At 43.2% G+C, this 17018-nt stretch overlaps 1 protein-coding gene across 1 annotated transcript in view; it reads left to right on the plus strand.

The window, feature by feature from the left end:
- The window catches only part of dag1 (dystroglycan 1), a 52824-nt gene extending 35806 nt beyond the window's left edge, over positions 1-17018 (plus strand). Inside the window, exons 3-4 of the mRNA XM_023394646.2 lie at positions 12141-12599; positions 12751-17018. Of these exons, the coding sequence (XP_023250414.1) occupies positions 12141-12599; positions 12751-14577 (2286 nt within the window). The 3' untranslated portion in view covers positions 14578-17018. The remainder of the gene's footprint in view (positions 1-12140; positions 12600-12750) is intronic.

Here is a 17018-nt window from a genome sequence, read left to right on the forward strand (position 1 = left end):
CCCACACACCCCCCACACACACACACACACACACAAACACACACCCTCCTCCACTGTCTGTATCTTCCTGTTTCTCTATGTAACATCACACCCCAAAGCAAAAACCCTGGATAACAAACAGTTTATTTGGTAAAACACGTCTCTCCTGCTACTCTGCTCCAAACTGTCTGTGTGTGTGTGTGTGTGTGTGTGTGTGTGTTCGGTGTGTGTGTGTGCGGTGTGGGTGAGTCGCTATGACACTATGGCAAATATTGTGTGTGTATGTACATGTACATAAAAATACATTTATGCACATACATATATGCATATTAGTGGGAAAGCAGAGTTTGTGTGTGTGTGTGTGTGTGTGTGTGTGTGTGGTTGTCAGAACACATTGACTAGCTGTTTGGATCACTCCCCTCTTGATGAATGGAGACAGTAGCTTGCTGTTGTAAAGGGCTGTTCCCCCCGGGGGCATTTTGGTGGGAAAACTAACTTTCTCTTCTCCTCCCCGCTGCGTTCTTTTCCCCTCTCCTCTCACTTCATTATCTCCTCCTCCTCCTCCTCCTCCTCCTCCTCCTCCTCCTGCTGCTGCTGCTCCTCCTCTGCTTCTCTGTCGTTCACCGTCTCTCTGCCTCCTTCTCCCCGTCTTCCCGGCGTCTCGTTAAACTTCCACTCTTCTCTCTTCCTCCTCCGTTCTCTGCCTCTAATTGAAGGAACCCCCTTTCTTTTCCTTTTCTTTTTTCTTTGTTTTTTATTTTTTATCACTGTCATTCTTCCTTCCTCTTCCACATCAGCAAGCCGTCTGTCTCTGTTTTCAGCTGCTACAGCCTGGCTTCTTTTTTTTTTTCTGCAACATAAGCAACAATTATTTTTCCTTCTTTCTTTTCCTCCGTACTTGTTGCTTTTCTCCAGGACTCCTTCCACACTTTCTTTTTTTTTTATTTTTATTAAACCACAACCATCATTCTGTTATTCCTCCCTCTTTCCATTCACTTCATCTCCCCTCACAGTTTAGTTTGTAAAACATTTTTAAAAACTTTTTTGATTCTGATTCTCAAGGCTCTTTTTCTCATAATGCAGAGAGGCATTATTCTTTTGTCCTGTATCAAGAAATCCCTCTTTACAGCGAGCTTCACCCTACGAGTCCCCGCAGCTCCTCAGCTGTTAGCTGGCAGGGTAGCAGTGGAAAACTGGTATTAAGAGAGCAGGAGGGAGGAGGCAGCCCAAAGATAAAAACACACACACACACACACACCAGAACATATGAGTCACCCTAGCTGTGAGCTAGCATGCTGCGATCGGTTTACTGGCACCAGATTGGTGGTGGCCATGTTGCTATGTAATTAAACATACAGCAGGCGAGGCCTTTTTTGATTCATATGTTCCAAATTATATGCTCCCGCAAAATTCATTCATACTTTGGTGTTTCTCAGTTTTAGGCTAAGGGTTGTGTGTTTGACATACTTTCTACTGGAAAAACACCCCGTCCCCCGTCCCCCCCGTCCCCGAGTAGAAGGCGATTTCTGCTCCGAGTCGCGCTGATGCCTTCATGTCAGTGTTGGATTTCAGGGTGTAATTTCCATTTGACCTTTAGCACACATAATTACTGCCAAACAGCCACTGTTTGACTCCCTATCCTCCATAAGAAAATTTAAAAAGAAAAAAAAGGTGCTAATTTGGTGGTTTTGCGACTGTTCAACATTTTAGAGGATGTCTCCTGATGTTGTTATGGTGTGTCCCTACTGTAGCCTAGCAACCGCAGCTTTTTGGACCAGCCAGTATCCTCCAAGCACGCTTGGTTGTCACCCAAATGGGGAAGCAGGAGTTGCAGCGCGCCAGGCTGCTTTTCATTGGTTTTCCAGGCTTAGTGAGGCAGGCCGTATTTGGTGTGTGAAGGTTACAGTAGCGGATTATATTTAGATGCTGGACCCTGTGATTAAAGATTGGCCTATTAAGGAAGGCAGTTCTTCACAGAGCAGTTTGTTGATCATTACCGGATGTATTGCTGCAGAAAAGCAGGCTTTTATTCAGGAACTCAATACTTTTTAAGCCTTTTTCAAGAGCTGCGGACATCCTGTAAAGGTCATAATACACAGGCAGCTGGCTGAATGAGTCTTAACTACACTGCTGTGTCAATACAGAATCAAACATTTTTCCTACAGTAACATTGTTCTTACAAGAGTTGTGTGTTCAAAACGCTTGAAGTCTCAATTTGGAATGAAACTCTCCATGTTATTCCTCTCATCTCAAACCGTATTGATTTTGTGACCAGCCTCCATCTCTTCTTCAGGCTGTAGCTGCCGCTGCATCTCCACCACTTCAAAAAAAAAAAGAAAGAAAGAAAGGGCCCTTCTATATCATGTCTCTCATTATCCCAAAGCAATGTGTTTAAGATTTAATGGTTTGTGTCGGCACTATGGCTCGTTAGCCGGATAAAGATAGCTAATGTTTTATTCACACGGCATCAAAGAAAAAAGGGGGGATAATTGCTGACCTAGGGACAAGCGAGGGCCCGGCCGAGTCCTGCGTCAGGAGGAGAAATTATTCTTTAAGGGCGCTGTCAGCCTGTCGGCTTCCGCTGATGAAGACAGTTGGAGGGGAAAGTGAGTCTGTCAAACATCTTAATGTAAGGAGGAGTAAATCCAATTGTAGTTAAGTTCTTTTTATTCGCTGGTCAGAAGAAATGGTGGGAACTTAACTTTGGATGACATGTGCTTAATTGTCAAATTTTCCTCCATTGTAGCTGTGTCACAATGGATTTAACAGTGTTCTGACATGGCCTGCAGCTGCTTCTTCTACTGTACTCTTTTGACTGTGTATCAGTCTGCTCTCCCTGCTTCTCACATCACTCTCCGGTGCATCTGCCTCTGCTCCACTGCTCGCACAGAACAATACACAGTCCTGTCATTACTGCAAACTTTCAAAGCAGAGAGGGGCTGACATCTCAGCACCAAGACATTTTGCTATTACAGTGAAGTGTAAAGGGATTGTGACCGATCAATTCTTCTGCAAAAGATTTGAAATTATTACTTGATTAATCAACAAGTCGATGGATAGAAACATAATTGGCGACTAGGCTTCAGCCAATATGTGATAATATCGAATATCATGATATTTTTCACATGAATCGTTTTTTTACAGTTTTGCAGAGTCCCTCCTGCTGAGTCCCTCATTTCACTTCCTGGGTTGCACATTAAGCAGGTTAAAACTTAGAACTGCTGTTAAGTGGCAGCATCACTTATACATGAACCATAAAATACAATAATATAACAATATATTTGGGCTGGACTGTGTCAAGATATTACATTTTGGATATTGCCCAAATGTATTTTTCAACTCCTTTGATCTTCTCAGTTTCCGTACTGTAACTTGAGGGTTGATCTTTCAGTCATTTAAACCATTTTTCAGATCAAACAAATAATCAGTTTAGAAAATGAACCAGAGGAAAGTTGAAACAAATAACTGGTAACTATTTTAATGACTGATTAATTAATGATTGATGTTTCAATCAATCCTATCAATAAATCTGAGTAACTTTGGGTTTGGATTGTTGCTTGTACAAAACAAGAAACCCAACAAATATAATGAATTCATCCAGAAAGTAATCTGAGGACTAATTGATGGTGGAGAATAATCATCAGTTGCAGCCCTAGTTTGCAACATACTGTGTGAACAATCAGCTCTGTCAGAAGACATGGAAGAGATCCGCAGAGAGAGAGATAATTTGCTGAGCCATAAAGCAAAAATGAAAATAAGAAAAACACATTGATAAAAGCAGAAGAGAATTAATTGTGAACAAACCAATTAGTTTGTCCTCGTTTACTGCAACAGATGCACAGCTCAGAAATTTGCACCAGTCTTTATTCTTGGGAAATGAAATAGTATTTGTGTGGGCATGCCAGAAAAACAGTGTGTGTGTGTGTGTGTGTGTGTATGTGTGTTTCTGTCTGTGAGTGTGTACATATATACATGCTGTTCTACCTTCTTAGTAAAGCTGAGGTTTCCCTTTAGACTTAAAATATAGTAGAACATTTTCTACTAGTGAGGATATTTGGTGTGTGTGTGTGTGTGTGAGTGTGTGTGTGCGTTTGTGTGTGCGCGCATGCTGATGATAGTGAGTAATTTTGGTGGGGCTGCAGCATTAGTCAGAGCTGAAGCTGAGAGTCTGCGGAAAACGAGCCACGTGCTGAGACAGAGATAACACACACACAGACACACACACACACACACACACACACACACACACTCGCACTGTGTTATTGTTCCAAGCAGGGGTTATACAAATATACTCGTGCATACACACATGTAAAAATAGTATACACAGTGTGTTATTGCCTGTGTGCGTGTCTTTCACCTTATTCCTCCAGTATGTTCGTCCATCCTCCTCACTTTCTCCTCTCTACCACTCTCTCTCCTTTTCACACTCCTTCTCTCTCTCTCTCTCTCTCTCTTTTACACACACTCACACACAACATCTGTCTCGCCGGAACTTTGTTTAGGCTCCGCTTTATTTTCCTTCCTCCCGGTGTCCAGCGTAGCACAGTGGGTAGTGAGGTATCGTTGTGTTTGCAAAGCCAAAAACTGGTCCTTGGATGACTGCTGCAGAGGCAGCAAGCTGTGCGCTCGTCTCCTCGCTTGCCTTCTAGTTGTCCTTGTCATAACAGAACACACACACACACAAACACACAAACACACACTCTTCTACGATTATTGTCCTCTTCTCACACATGCGTACCCTCCCAGTCTTTTGCCTTCACACCTTCACACTGTGGCTGGAGATGAACAGCTCCTGAGAATCTGCTCATCGTTGTAAACTGCAAACTAAAGAGAGAGAGAGAGAGAGAGAGGTAGAGACATAGAAGGAGATTGGGGGGTGGGGGGATTTATAAGTTTTGCAGCAAGTCTTGGCAACCAAAGGGGGTGTGTGTGTGTGTGTGTGTGTGTAATAGAGAAAGAGAGAGAGAACTATAGCACAGATCTTACAGCTAAGAGCCCTCTCCATCATCATACTTTAATGACAGTATAACAGGGTTGTATTTGTGGATCTGAGACACGTGTGAGTTAATGGACGCACATGTGCCTGACTGAATGTTTGTTTTTTTCTGCTTTTTCTTCCGGATACATCTGCAAAGTTCTCCCTTGTATTGTGCAGCAGTTGCAAACATTTGAATGACATTTTTTTTTTTTGTTAATGTCTTCCTCATGCAGCCGCTTCCTGTGGATTTCTGACAATGCAGCGTCCTACAATGGGGCCTATTAATAGAAAGGGTATATTTTTGCTGGAACGTATTTCATCTCTGGCAATCTGCATTTCCATTCAACTGTATTACTGTGGAGTGAAAGTCTCATAACTCAAGTTCCACTGATGTGCTTTTATGTCGGACGTGGACTGGGAAGCGCGCAGAGTTTTGGAAACGCATTATGGGTTTTATGTTGGAGGATCCATTAATGCATAATAAAATGACTCTTTACTGTGTAGGTAATATATAATTACTGCACGGCAGATGCTCTTATTGAAGAATAGGGTTAAAAGGTCAATATTATACCTACACCATTATCAACGCTAAGCTCCTCTTAAAGGGACGGTTCACCCAACTCACAACATATTTTCTTTACTTACCTTGAGACCGTGCAGGTTTATGTCGAGGTATTTAAGGTCATATTTAAGTCACAAAAAAAAAACCTTACAGTGAGGTCTATAGAAAGTCCAATTAGATATACAGTGTGTATATTGTATTACCAGCGCTGAGAACCACATACCAGTGAAAGTGTATATTTATATGTACTTTGATTATTTGGGAAAACTGACCCTTTAGTGTGATGGAAGGAATGTAGTATTATTGTTGGGATAAAGGTGGTGCTGTGAGTCGCAGAGTTAAAGTGGATCTACATGAATCAAATCAAATCTCTTCCAAAACTCACTGTCAAATCTTTTGCTTTGCTTGTTGAGAAATTTTTAGGGTTGTCCGTAAACGTGATATCTCAGTAACACCTCGGAGGAATTTCTTCAGATTTGGTTTAAATGACAAAACCACCTCTGGCCATTATTCAAAGCTGCAACTCAGGAACAGAAGGGGAGGTTGTTGACCATATTTCCTGCAACTTGACTGGTTGGTGGAGGTTTACAACAACATAATAATAATAATTCGAGGTTTGTTTTTTTGTTTTGTTTTTATTTTTGCACCAAGTTGACATTTGAGAATCGCGTGGTTCGCAGCCGTCACTGATCAGGTCATATATTTCCCATTCCAAGATTGCACCGTTAAAGTGTGTGAATGTGCCTGCTGTGAACCTGGGCCACGGATGAATTTTTAACGGTAGAAAATGGGCTGTAAGATGGATTTTTCCCTCATAAACATCCGCCTGTCGGCCACCCGGGGCCCCCACCCATCCTCTCGTTCTATAGCTCTTCCGTCCATCCATCCCTCCCCTCTTCGCCTCACATTTTCCACTGGAAACACTTGACTATGCCAGCAATTCCCTCTACGCCCTCTCTCTTTCTCTCTGTAGGTTTTGTTTCTCGCCTCTCTCTCTCTCTCTCTCTCTCTCTCTCTCTCTCTCTTTGTATGCTACCTCTTTCTCACTCGCCCAGCACTGGGTTTCTCTCTGTCTCGCTCCACTTCTCACCTCCCCTGTTTCACGTTGTCTCTCATTTCCCCTTCTTTTTTCTCCATCATTCTCTTTTCATCTGCCCTCTCTCCCTCCTTGTCCATCATTCCCTCCCTCCTCCCATACATAAAACCTATCCTCCCTTTCTCTTCCTTATCTCCGTGCCTCCCCGTTCTCTCCCTTCTCCCTCTGTTTTTCCTTCCTCCCCTTCCCTCACTCGCGCCGAGTCTCATTTCACCCCAAGTCATATCACAACGGTGTGCCCCGCCTGCACCTCCTCTTCCTCCTCCTCCTCCCTCGCCTCCTCCAAAATATGAGGGTTATCTGTTAAGCTGTCAGCCCGGTAACAATGGCCTCCTTTCTCCATGTTCTCTTCTTGCTGCAACAATGAGCTGCTTTCTTTCCCCTGAAGGCTGAGAGACTCGACGCCTCCTCGTAATTTCTCTATGTTTAGGAGATCTTTCTCTCATTCTCTCTCTCATTCTTCTTGCTTGACCTCCCTCTTTCATTCTCTCCATCCCTACTTCTGCCTCCGTGTCTTTGTCAATATCTAAGTCTAGCTGACTGTCTCTGACTCTTCACACTTTCTCTCATTGACAGAGCTCTGTGATTATACGTCTCTTGGGATAATAAGTGTGTGTGTGTGTGTGTGTGTGTGTGTGTGTGTGTGTTTGTGAAGGTGAATCATCACACATGGGGTTAAATGATGCCTGCATGGGCTTCATCTTAAAATTCAAAATGTACTCATTATGTAGTTGAGTGGCTCCCATCAGTGTTATATTGATACCTCCACTTTTTATTTCACCAAATTACGGAACCAATTCACACTAAACTTGGTGGAGGGATGTCGCCCATTACATTTTGGTGCAAATCCGGTAAAGGATGCAAATCCAGGAATGTGATCACTGTCTTCAATCCCGCACGATAGGAAGTTTTTTCATCATTTTCTCGGGGAGTAATGTTTGGATCTTGATTCTAAAATTAAGACGTGGCGTCGAGATCTATGAGATTAGATCTGTTCAGACGTAGCGTTAACATCCGCCTCAGGTGATCGTGTCACAAGCCAGCAGCTCTATGTACAGGTGTGAACGCACCCAAGACGCATCGGGAACACATTTGAGATCCGATCACGTTCAGAGGTGGTAGGATTGATTTGTCTTGGTGGAGGTGTACGCTCTATTGAGGGCCATTCTCATTTTATAATGATAATAATTTGTAGCAGGTGGAGCTCTGAGCTCTTTGACTGCTGGGTAGTTTGTCTGAAACAATTTGCTGTATTTTTATAATTTGATCATATGTTTTATTCTGTCAGAATAGTAATTAGTACAATAATTCACCCTGAGACGTAGCAGTACAGTATAAACTAGCATAAAAATGTAAAGTAGCACAGTGCCTGAGTCAATTTGCTTTAGTTACATCCAACCACTGATCTCATGGTAGGAATAAGAGATATATGTCGCACCAAACCAACAGAAGAAGAAGAAGAAGAAAAAAATAATTTTTTAATTAAAGACTTGTTAATTATGCAGTAAGACGTCCATGTTTGAACGTCAAAGAACATCAAGGATATCATAAAATTAGAACTTGATTTTTACTGTGGTTTAAAAAAAAAAAAAAAAACTTCCATAACCAAAAGCTTCTTACACATTTCAACACTTTGGCATTGGACTCACCATCTATTACATTAACCGTCAGCACTGAGGCTACTTTGCAATCTGTCTGAGTTTTTTTTTTTTTTTTGTCCGGGCTGTAATCCTGTCTTACTTCAAAAAGCAGCTACTCTCAGCGAGTGAGGACTGTAACTCTAAACAAAATAGCTGAGAAGGCAGAGAGAGTGGGGCCAGTGATGCAGAGTGAAACAAGGATGATGCCAGTGATATGTGATACTGTCTCCTAGTGTTTCATGCCTGTCGCTCATATAGACTTCAAATACGTTTTCAGCCGAGTTGCACCACAGTGCCCATCGCTGTATCTCCCAGCGCAGATAGTCACGGTGGCTTTACGGCTGACGTGCGTGTGCATCAGTAAGAGAGAGAGAAAAAAAAGATGATCAAACAAGCCCTAACTTTGATGAGATTATCATTTATTTGATTCTAATTAACAAGTCTTTTATGTCAAGGGAGGGGGGGGGGGGTTGGACGGGCAAAATGGATTTGGCTTTCTGCTGTACTGGCACTGTGGGTGACAGCCAATGCTCAGGCCTCTTTATACATGTCAGCAATTCATTCTTTAAAACCATCCATAAGGCTCTTATCTCTCGGTGCTTTGGGTTTTTAATGCCGTCAACGCTAACATTCATTGTACATGGTACTTAAAGTAATTGTGTTCCTCCTCAAAAGCCATATTACTCAAAACTGGTCCGACTTGGAGTCTTTTCAGAAGGTGAATAAGACGTGATTTCCCTGCTGTAAAGTTCTCGAACAAGCCATTTAACAGGTGCTTTGAAAGATTATCATACCGCTCGGTAAAGTTACTCTGATTGTTGCTTCTATATGTTACGCCTTTGCCCTTAAGTTGCCCTCGGAACCGTCTTAATAGCTTCCCAGAAAGCGGTTCAGACTCCTTCATTCTTACAGCCTGGCTCTTCTGTGCTTCTTCCAGCATGCAGGGTTTTTTATTTTTTTTCTCGTGGCTGTTTTAGAAGGGCTTCCGCTGTAACCTTGCCAGTGGTATATGTTGTATGGGAGGGAAAGGGAGGCTAGAGGAGTCTGTGAGAGCACACGATAACCTTTAGGGCCAAAACATCAAGCTCTCTTGCGCTGAAGCCTTGTGCCAGGAAAAGATATGAAATATTTTTCTTGACATTTTGGGGGGATTTGATGTATTTTTCATGTTCTTTTTTTGGGAGGCAGGAGACAAGCTCTCTGCTGGGTTTATGTAGGAGTGTTTTTTTTGGTTTTTTTAAAAGGCGCTACTGTGTTTTTGTTTGTTAACACTTACTGAGCCAGGGACATTGACTTAGAGAACATTGCTTTGGGTCCATAGATTTGGCGAGCCTAAAGAATTTGGTCACATTTAGATACAGCCTTTTGCAACTGAAAGCTATCCAGTCCTGCCCAGAGGTCGTCCTGTGTTGTTCAGTTCAGGAGCGACCATTTCTTATGCATCGCTTCTGCATTTATCTTTTAGGAGGGATTCAAAGGCCTGCTTATTTTTGTCTTCCCCTAGTTATTTAGAAGTCGCCGCCTATGAGCCAAACGTCGTCGTGTGGAACAGCTGTGTTGGAAGCTTACGATATTGTGAAAATACGAATACACATGTCACCTATTTCTTCCCTCTTACCCATATTTAATTGGCAGCAGATAAGAAAGCGATCATCCTTGTGCTTTCAGGACACAATTGAGTAATTTACAGAGCAATTATGACAGTTATGATGAGATTACTGCCTGGCAACTCACTTGTCCTTCATTGTCTCTTTGTGATTTAATTTGCAATGCCATGTCAAGAGGCACTCAGTTTGAAGTTTTGAGGCAGTGGAACACTGTGACAAATTAAATCAAACATTGCTGGAGGAGCCCACATCTGAAGACGGAGGATTTTTGTTTCTTGGTTTTTCTGTACAGGCAAATATGTGTCATCAACACTTTCTGTGATACTTTGGGTTTTTTTCTGTTCCCAGTAGTGGACAGTATTAGATCCCAGTAGGCGTTGACGATCATTCGTTGGCATATGATCTGCTTCTCAGATGAATCGTACAGATCGTGTCATTAAAAGGTGCTATATTCATGTATTTAACTGCTAACCAGCCCATTGTTAACTGTTCTACAGCTAGCCCGCTAACGGCACGGCACGCTGTGTTCTGCTCTGCAGCCTTGGTGACCTTGGCGTAGCGACAGTCCAGCAAGTAGGATAAGTAGTAGGCGGAGCTCACAAATGTCTGAAAGAAGCGGCGGAAAGATACGAATCACAACTTCCCGGTCAGGACCTTCACAGTAAAGACCAGATCGCCCACCCATAGTTCCCAGTAATGGACAGTAACAGATAGTACTATAAATGGCTGTTGAAAAAAGAGATTGACCTTGGTTATAACGGTCCTGTATGTTTTCCAGTAATCAAATTGAATTGTGGAAACTCACTATTTTGAAACTAATTTTCAAGCCAGATTTATAATCTTAGACAAGAATCATGACATCTTCGTACATCACCGCCCCTGAAATTAGCTTTTATCTACCACTGAAAAAGACTGTCACATTTTGATAATGTCATTTTTGAAATAATGGCAGCAGGAAAGACGGAAGCAGGGGCACAGAGGAGGGGCGAGGTGTCAGAAGAAGAAAGAGGGAGAGGAACAGGGAAAGACGAACGTGAAATGGGAAAATAGGAAAAAGGAAATAAAAGATAATTAAAATCATTGTGATAGCTTGTTTCCACTATGTTCCTCTGCTTCTGGAAAAGGGAGAGATCCAAGTATTTCTAAGAAAAAAAAAAGGGAATAGGCTTGAGGAGGTGTGGACGCTTATCCAGGGGGGAGGGTTTTTAAGGGAATTGCTCTCCTCGAGGGGATAATTGTTTGTGTGTGTGTGTGTGTGTGTGTGTGTGTGTGTGTGTGTGTGTGTGTGTGTGTGTGTGTGTGTTTTCCCCCGGTGCTGCCTGTGTGCTGGTTAGAGCATTAATGATGTGTCTAGGGAGCACTGCCTCTACATAATTTATCAACCAGGATTTATTAGCCGCAGAATTAACTTGTAGGGGCTGGGGAGCACAGGATGCATTTGTTCTTGTTTTTGGATTTATGTGTGTGGATGCATTGTCACTCCCCTGTGATCCATTTCTCTCCATCAGCCTCCTGCCATGGGGGCGTCCCCAGCCGTATAATTGGCCAAGTTATTTTAATTTTAGTCGCATTTAAATTACAATTCAGAGCACTGCTTTTGAGCACGTCTGTATGTGTCTTTGTGTGTAAGGAGTAGGGGCTTAGTGGATGGCAGTTTATAGCCACAGCAGTGAATCCTGTTCATATTGTTTTTTATGAACCTATTCATATTGTTTTTAGCATTCACCCCGTGTGTGCATCCATCTTCCCTCCCTTGCAAAATTAGTTAAATTTAGTCAAACGATAAAAATAGGAGACAAAAACGAGAAATGAGAAATACAAATTGTGTGGGTGACACCTCTAAAAGACAAAGGGGCAACTAAACTAAAGATTAACAGCCACAAAAGCAAAGTTTCATCGGTGCATTCCACAGCCTTTGCTATAAAAGCACCTGCCCTTGAATCTGTTAAATTGTTGTGCAGTCAACAAAAAGCTTCATACCTTGTTGGAGTAAAAGTTTCCCTTGCATATTTTTTTTTTTAATCCAGCCTCCACCAGTCCCTTTCTTTTACATGCAGCTGTCAACTGCTTTACCTTTCAGAAGCAGAGCATGACCATTTTCATAATTAAGTTACCAAACATTCTGCTTATGAAAGCGTTTTAAGGTCTATGAAGCCTTCACTTATTTTCTTTCTTTAAACTATTTGCTTGAAGAGCAACGTTTGAAATTTTTTCTGTAATTGTTTTGTCCTATTAAAACTGTTTCCTGACTCACACGTCATTTTGCTTTCTGTTTCAGATTACTGAGATGGGTAAGGATTCCCTCCCTGCCTGGCTGCACTGGGATGCCAGCAGCCGAATCCTGCAGGGTCTACCTTTGGAGGAGGACAAAGGTGTCCATTACATCTCCGTGTCCATCTCAAACCACACAAAATCCTCTTCTTCTGAGGTGTTTTCCATTGAGGTACACCCAGAAGATCATTTGGACACAGATTCTGCCCAGCTGACATCCAGCCAAGCCTCTGCTGAAGATGACGTCCAGCCATTCATGTGTGGCAACGAGGAACCGGTCACAGTGCTGACGGTGATCCTGGATGCCGATCTAACCAAGATGAGCTCAGAACAGAGGGTGGGGCTCCTGGATCACATGAGGAGCTTCTCTGGGGTGGGGCTCCAACACATGAAGATACTCCCCGTGGTCAACAACAGGCTGTTTGACATGTCTGCATTCATGGCTGGGCCAGGGAATGCTAAAAAGGTGAGTGAATGTACAAACAAGTGAGAGAGTTAATGAGAATGAGTGTTAATAAATTCATGCACATATGGTTTTGTGGATAAATAAATACTTGTTAGTGAATTATTTAATATATCTAATTTGACGGCTAATTAATGTCTCAATGTGTCTCTAGGTGGTAGAGAATGGCGCTCTGTTGTCCTGGAAGCTTGGCTGCTCGCTGGATCAGAGCACAGTCCCAAATATCAGCAGTGTCCAGGGTCCTGCAAAGGAAGGCACGATGTCGGCCAAGCTGGGCTACCCCGTCGTGGGATGGCACATTGCCAACAAGAAACCCCATGTCCCTAAGCGGGTGAGGCGCCAATTAACCAATACTCCAACACCTGTTCTGGCAGTGCTTCCTCCAACAACAGTAGTGGAGCCTCCAGTGAGGATTATTCCAACCCTCTCCTCTCCCTTTATTTCCGCACCAACTGAAAGCTCCGCTCCACCTGTAAGAGGCCCCGTTCCTCTACCAGGCAAGCCTACGATCAGAGTCCGCGACCCTATCGCCCACACTCCAACCTTGGGACCTCCTCAACCAACAAGGGTAATGGAGACCACCAGCACCATTCCCATCCAGCCAACCATGACCAGGCCTATATATGTGGAAGCCACTGCCACACCACCCACACCTACCAGAAGACCTACCAAGAAACCTAAGAGGCCTAAATCCACACCGGTACCCAGAGAGCCAAAGACCTCCACAGCGAAGCCGCCCACGCGCACCACCCCATCACCTGGTGTAATTCCGGATCCATACAATAAGAAGCCTGTCTTGCGTAACCCCATCGACCAGGTCAATGCATTGGTTGGCACATACTTCGAGGTTAAGATCCCTCCTGATACATTCTTTGATACAGAGGATGGGACAACAGACAAACTGCGTCTCACCCTGAGACAGAACCACAATGACGTGGTTCAAGAGGGCTCCTGGATCCAGTTCAACACCACCAGCCAACTTCTCTATGGCCTGCCTGATGTCCAGCATGTGGGAAAACATGAATATTTCATGCACGCAACTGATAAAGGAGGCCTGAATGCAATCGATGCTTTTGAGGTCCGTGTGAACCGCTGGCCCATCAATGACAAAACCCCTGTGATCTTCACAGCCCGATTCGAAGGGGAGCCACGTTCCGTAACCAATGACATCCACAAGAAAATCCTTCTGGTCAAAAAGCTGGCATATGCCCTGGGGGACCGCAACAGCAGTACAGTGAGTCTACGGAATATCAGCAAAGGCTCCATTGTGGTGGAGTGGACGAACACCAGCCTCCCTCAGCATCCGTGTCCAAAGGAGCAAATCACGGCCATGAGCAAAAGGCTCGCCACTCCTGATGGGAAGCCCACGGCGACCTTCAGGTACTCTATGGAGCCTGAATTTAGAGCACTGGACCTCATGGTCAAGGGAAGGGCAAGCTGCAAAACATATTCCTTCATCCCACCAGAAGAGATCGACACAACAGAACCTCCAGCGGTCACTCCAGCTCTGGGAACAGGGCGGCAAAGCACAGATGATGTCTATCTCCACACAGTCATTCCTGCTGTGGTGGTTGCAGCAATCCTGTTAATAGCAGGTATCATTGCGATGATCTGCTATCGGAAGAAGCGAAAGGGCAAGCTGACCATTGAAGACCAGGCCACCTTCATCAAAAAAGGTGTGCCAATTATCTTTGCTGACGAACTAGATGACTCTAAGCCGCCGCCTTCTTCCAGTATGCCCCTGATCCTCCAGGAAGAAAAGCCCCCACTTCCACCCCCTGAGTACCCTAACATGGCCACACCAGAGACCACTCCCCTCAACCAGGAACTGCTTGGGGAGTACACAGCTCTGCGGGATGAGGACCCCAACGCACCTCCCTACCAGCCACCGCCTCCTTTCACAACTCCCATGGAGGGCAAGGGCTCCCGTCCCAAGAACATGACTCCCTATAGATCACCACCCCCCTACGTGCCGCCCTAAGACTTGTTTAACCCTCCCCTCATAGGGCGGAGGGAGAGGATGCCTGAGGAACTGTAACGGTTTCCATTCTGGTGTCTGTCTGGACATTTACAGGGAGAGATGACAAGAGGTGCTAAAGTACAAAACAGCTACAAGGGATTTAGGTTGGGGAGGGGGAAGCGATGAGTCGGGTGGGGTTTTACAGTAGACAGATGGGATGATTGGTTGAAACAGCTGGGAGGGACTACTGTTTTAGTGGTAGCCCAGCTACTACAGTGGCCTAAGACAAACAAATTCTCATCACACTGGCTTTTCGGGTCGACCAGTTGGTCAGAAGTGACAATTGGGAGACGTGCTCTCCCATCCCAGCATTTCATTTTTTTTCCCTCTGTTTATTTGGATACAGGCTTTTATTTTGAATTCATCTTTATCCCAAGATTAATATTCTTTTTCTTTTCTTTTTTTCTTTTTTTTTTGGACTGAATCCTTTGCCTAACAACTCGTCTTTTGTCTTGTTTTTAAATAATACGAGAAGACAGTGAACTGCCATCAGACCACTGCAGGCGACAACTCGTGTTTTTAATGAGAGTGAGATTCTCTGAATATGAAAAAAAAGCTTATCACAAGGAAATCACCCCTGCAGACGACACAAGAGAATCGGAGGCCAAGGTGTGTGTGTGTGTGTGTCTGTCTGTGTGTGTGTCTGTGTGTGTGTCTGGGTGGGTGGGTGTGTGCGTGTGTGAATGAGTGGGTGTGTTTATTCAGATTCAGTACGGTTTGCCTTTTAACACTAGTTGTCTGTTTCTATCCTTATTCACAATGTCTAGTAAAGATGACAATAACAAGGTAGCCTAAAAAAAAAGATTTAGAGATGAATAATAAATAATTTGTTTGTTTCATTGGTTTTTAAAATTCACTGGAAGATGTTCTGATAGATTGTGTTTTATTTTTTTGGTGGTGGAAGAAAGAGAGAGGAAAGAGACTGCCTCACTAAAGTAACCTGCAGGAGCTTTTTATTCCTGTTCTGATAATATGTCAATAACAGGTCATTAGATTCAAATGCCTACCTTCCTCAACAGATCTAACAGGGTCAATAAGGTATAAGCAACAAGGAAATAATGAGCTACTGTTTTCATGACGAACTTAAATAAGTTAACTAACTTGTAAATGCAGAGTTTAATGTGGATTTGAATCCACAATTAATAGCTGTATGTGGATTTCCGTTCATCAAATTTGACCTCACTGTGGCACCGTTGTTACTCCAAGTTAACAAAACCACAGTGAGACTTCGGTGGAATGCCATTTTTGCCCCTTTTCCACCTCCAACATGTACCTGAACGGAAAAAAAAGAGCCCGACAGCTTATTTTGGTCCAGGGATAATTATTTTGTTTTAGTGTAACGAGGCAGTTCTTCTCTCCAGTCTGAAGAGAAAACATTGTGTGCCAATGGAGTCTGTCCCAGATGGGATTGTACAAATATTCACATTTTAGAGGTCACAGAGGAGAAGATGGAGGCAGAGAAAGAACCCCAAATTTCCAGTAATTAGCTCACAGAAAAGCGGTCAGAGAAAATCTCCCTCGAATATTTTTTTTTTTTACAAAGTTTTTTATACAGCCTCAAATTGTTTGATTATTAAAAGAAAACATGATTAATGATTAGTCTTCTGTGATTTGTAAAATCTTAGCCTAGAAGTTCCATTATGATTCAATTATGTACACTTTTATTTTATTTCATTTCTTTTTTCTTTTTTTTTCTTTTTTTTTGTCATGGGTCACATATTTCAAGTGTTTTATTTTATTGTGTGTGTTTGCATATCAAAATGTATCTCCCACTATAAAAAGATGAAATGACCCATATTTTATGTAATCAAAAATTTTATTTTTATGTCCTTATGTTTGCTGATGAGTTTCAACTGAAAGTGACCCTTTGCAATAATAATGTAAGGCTCAGTCCGCTCAGTGACTGGTCGATGCAGGCTCAAAGCGAGTGACTCGTATTGTCATAATATTGTTGGTTTTTTGCAGGATGCCAAGGCTTTTGCTTATCAAGTGTGCATTGTCATAATAAAACCAACTGGTACGATAAAAATCAATCCTTCTTCATTCATGTATCTGATTTAACTTCTCCGTGCTGGTTCTGTTGGGAGTTTTCCTGCCTGTGCAAAATGTCTTATCCTGTCATACCCCCCCCCCATATCAAAACCTGACTGATGAGGTTTTTGGTCACTGTCACTTTTCTACTGCTCCCACTTAGCCTTGAATTGATAAATCAATCCGTCTCAAGTCCATGAGAGGTTTTACCTCCCTAGACGGCTTGCTGCCTGGCAACCATCTTTGGTCTTTGGACTCATTGGAACGGTCGTACTGCTGTCCTTTTTGTACTAAATTATTCTGCTATTGAATGACTGGTTGGACAACTCAGTTTGAAAGCTCTGCCCATTAAAAAGGCTATGCTGTGAAAA

This window comes from Seriola lalandi, unplaced genomic scaffold (assembly GCF_002814215.2).
Source record: "Seriola lalandi dorsalis isolate HSWRI2012SDOR001 ecotype SW California unplaced genomic scaffold, Sedor1 jcf7180002054951, whole genome shotgun sequence".
NCBI classification, from domain to species: domain Eukaryota; kingdom Metazoa; phylum Chordata; class Actinopteri; order Carangiformes; family Carangidae; genus Seriola; species Seriola lalandi.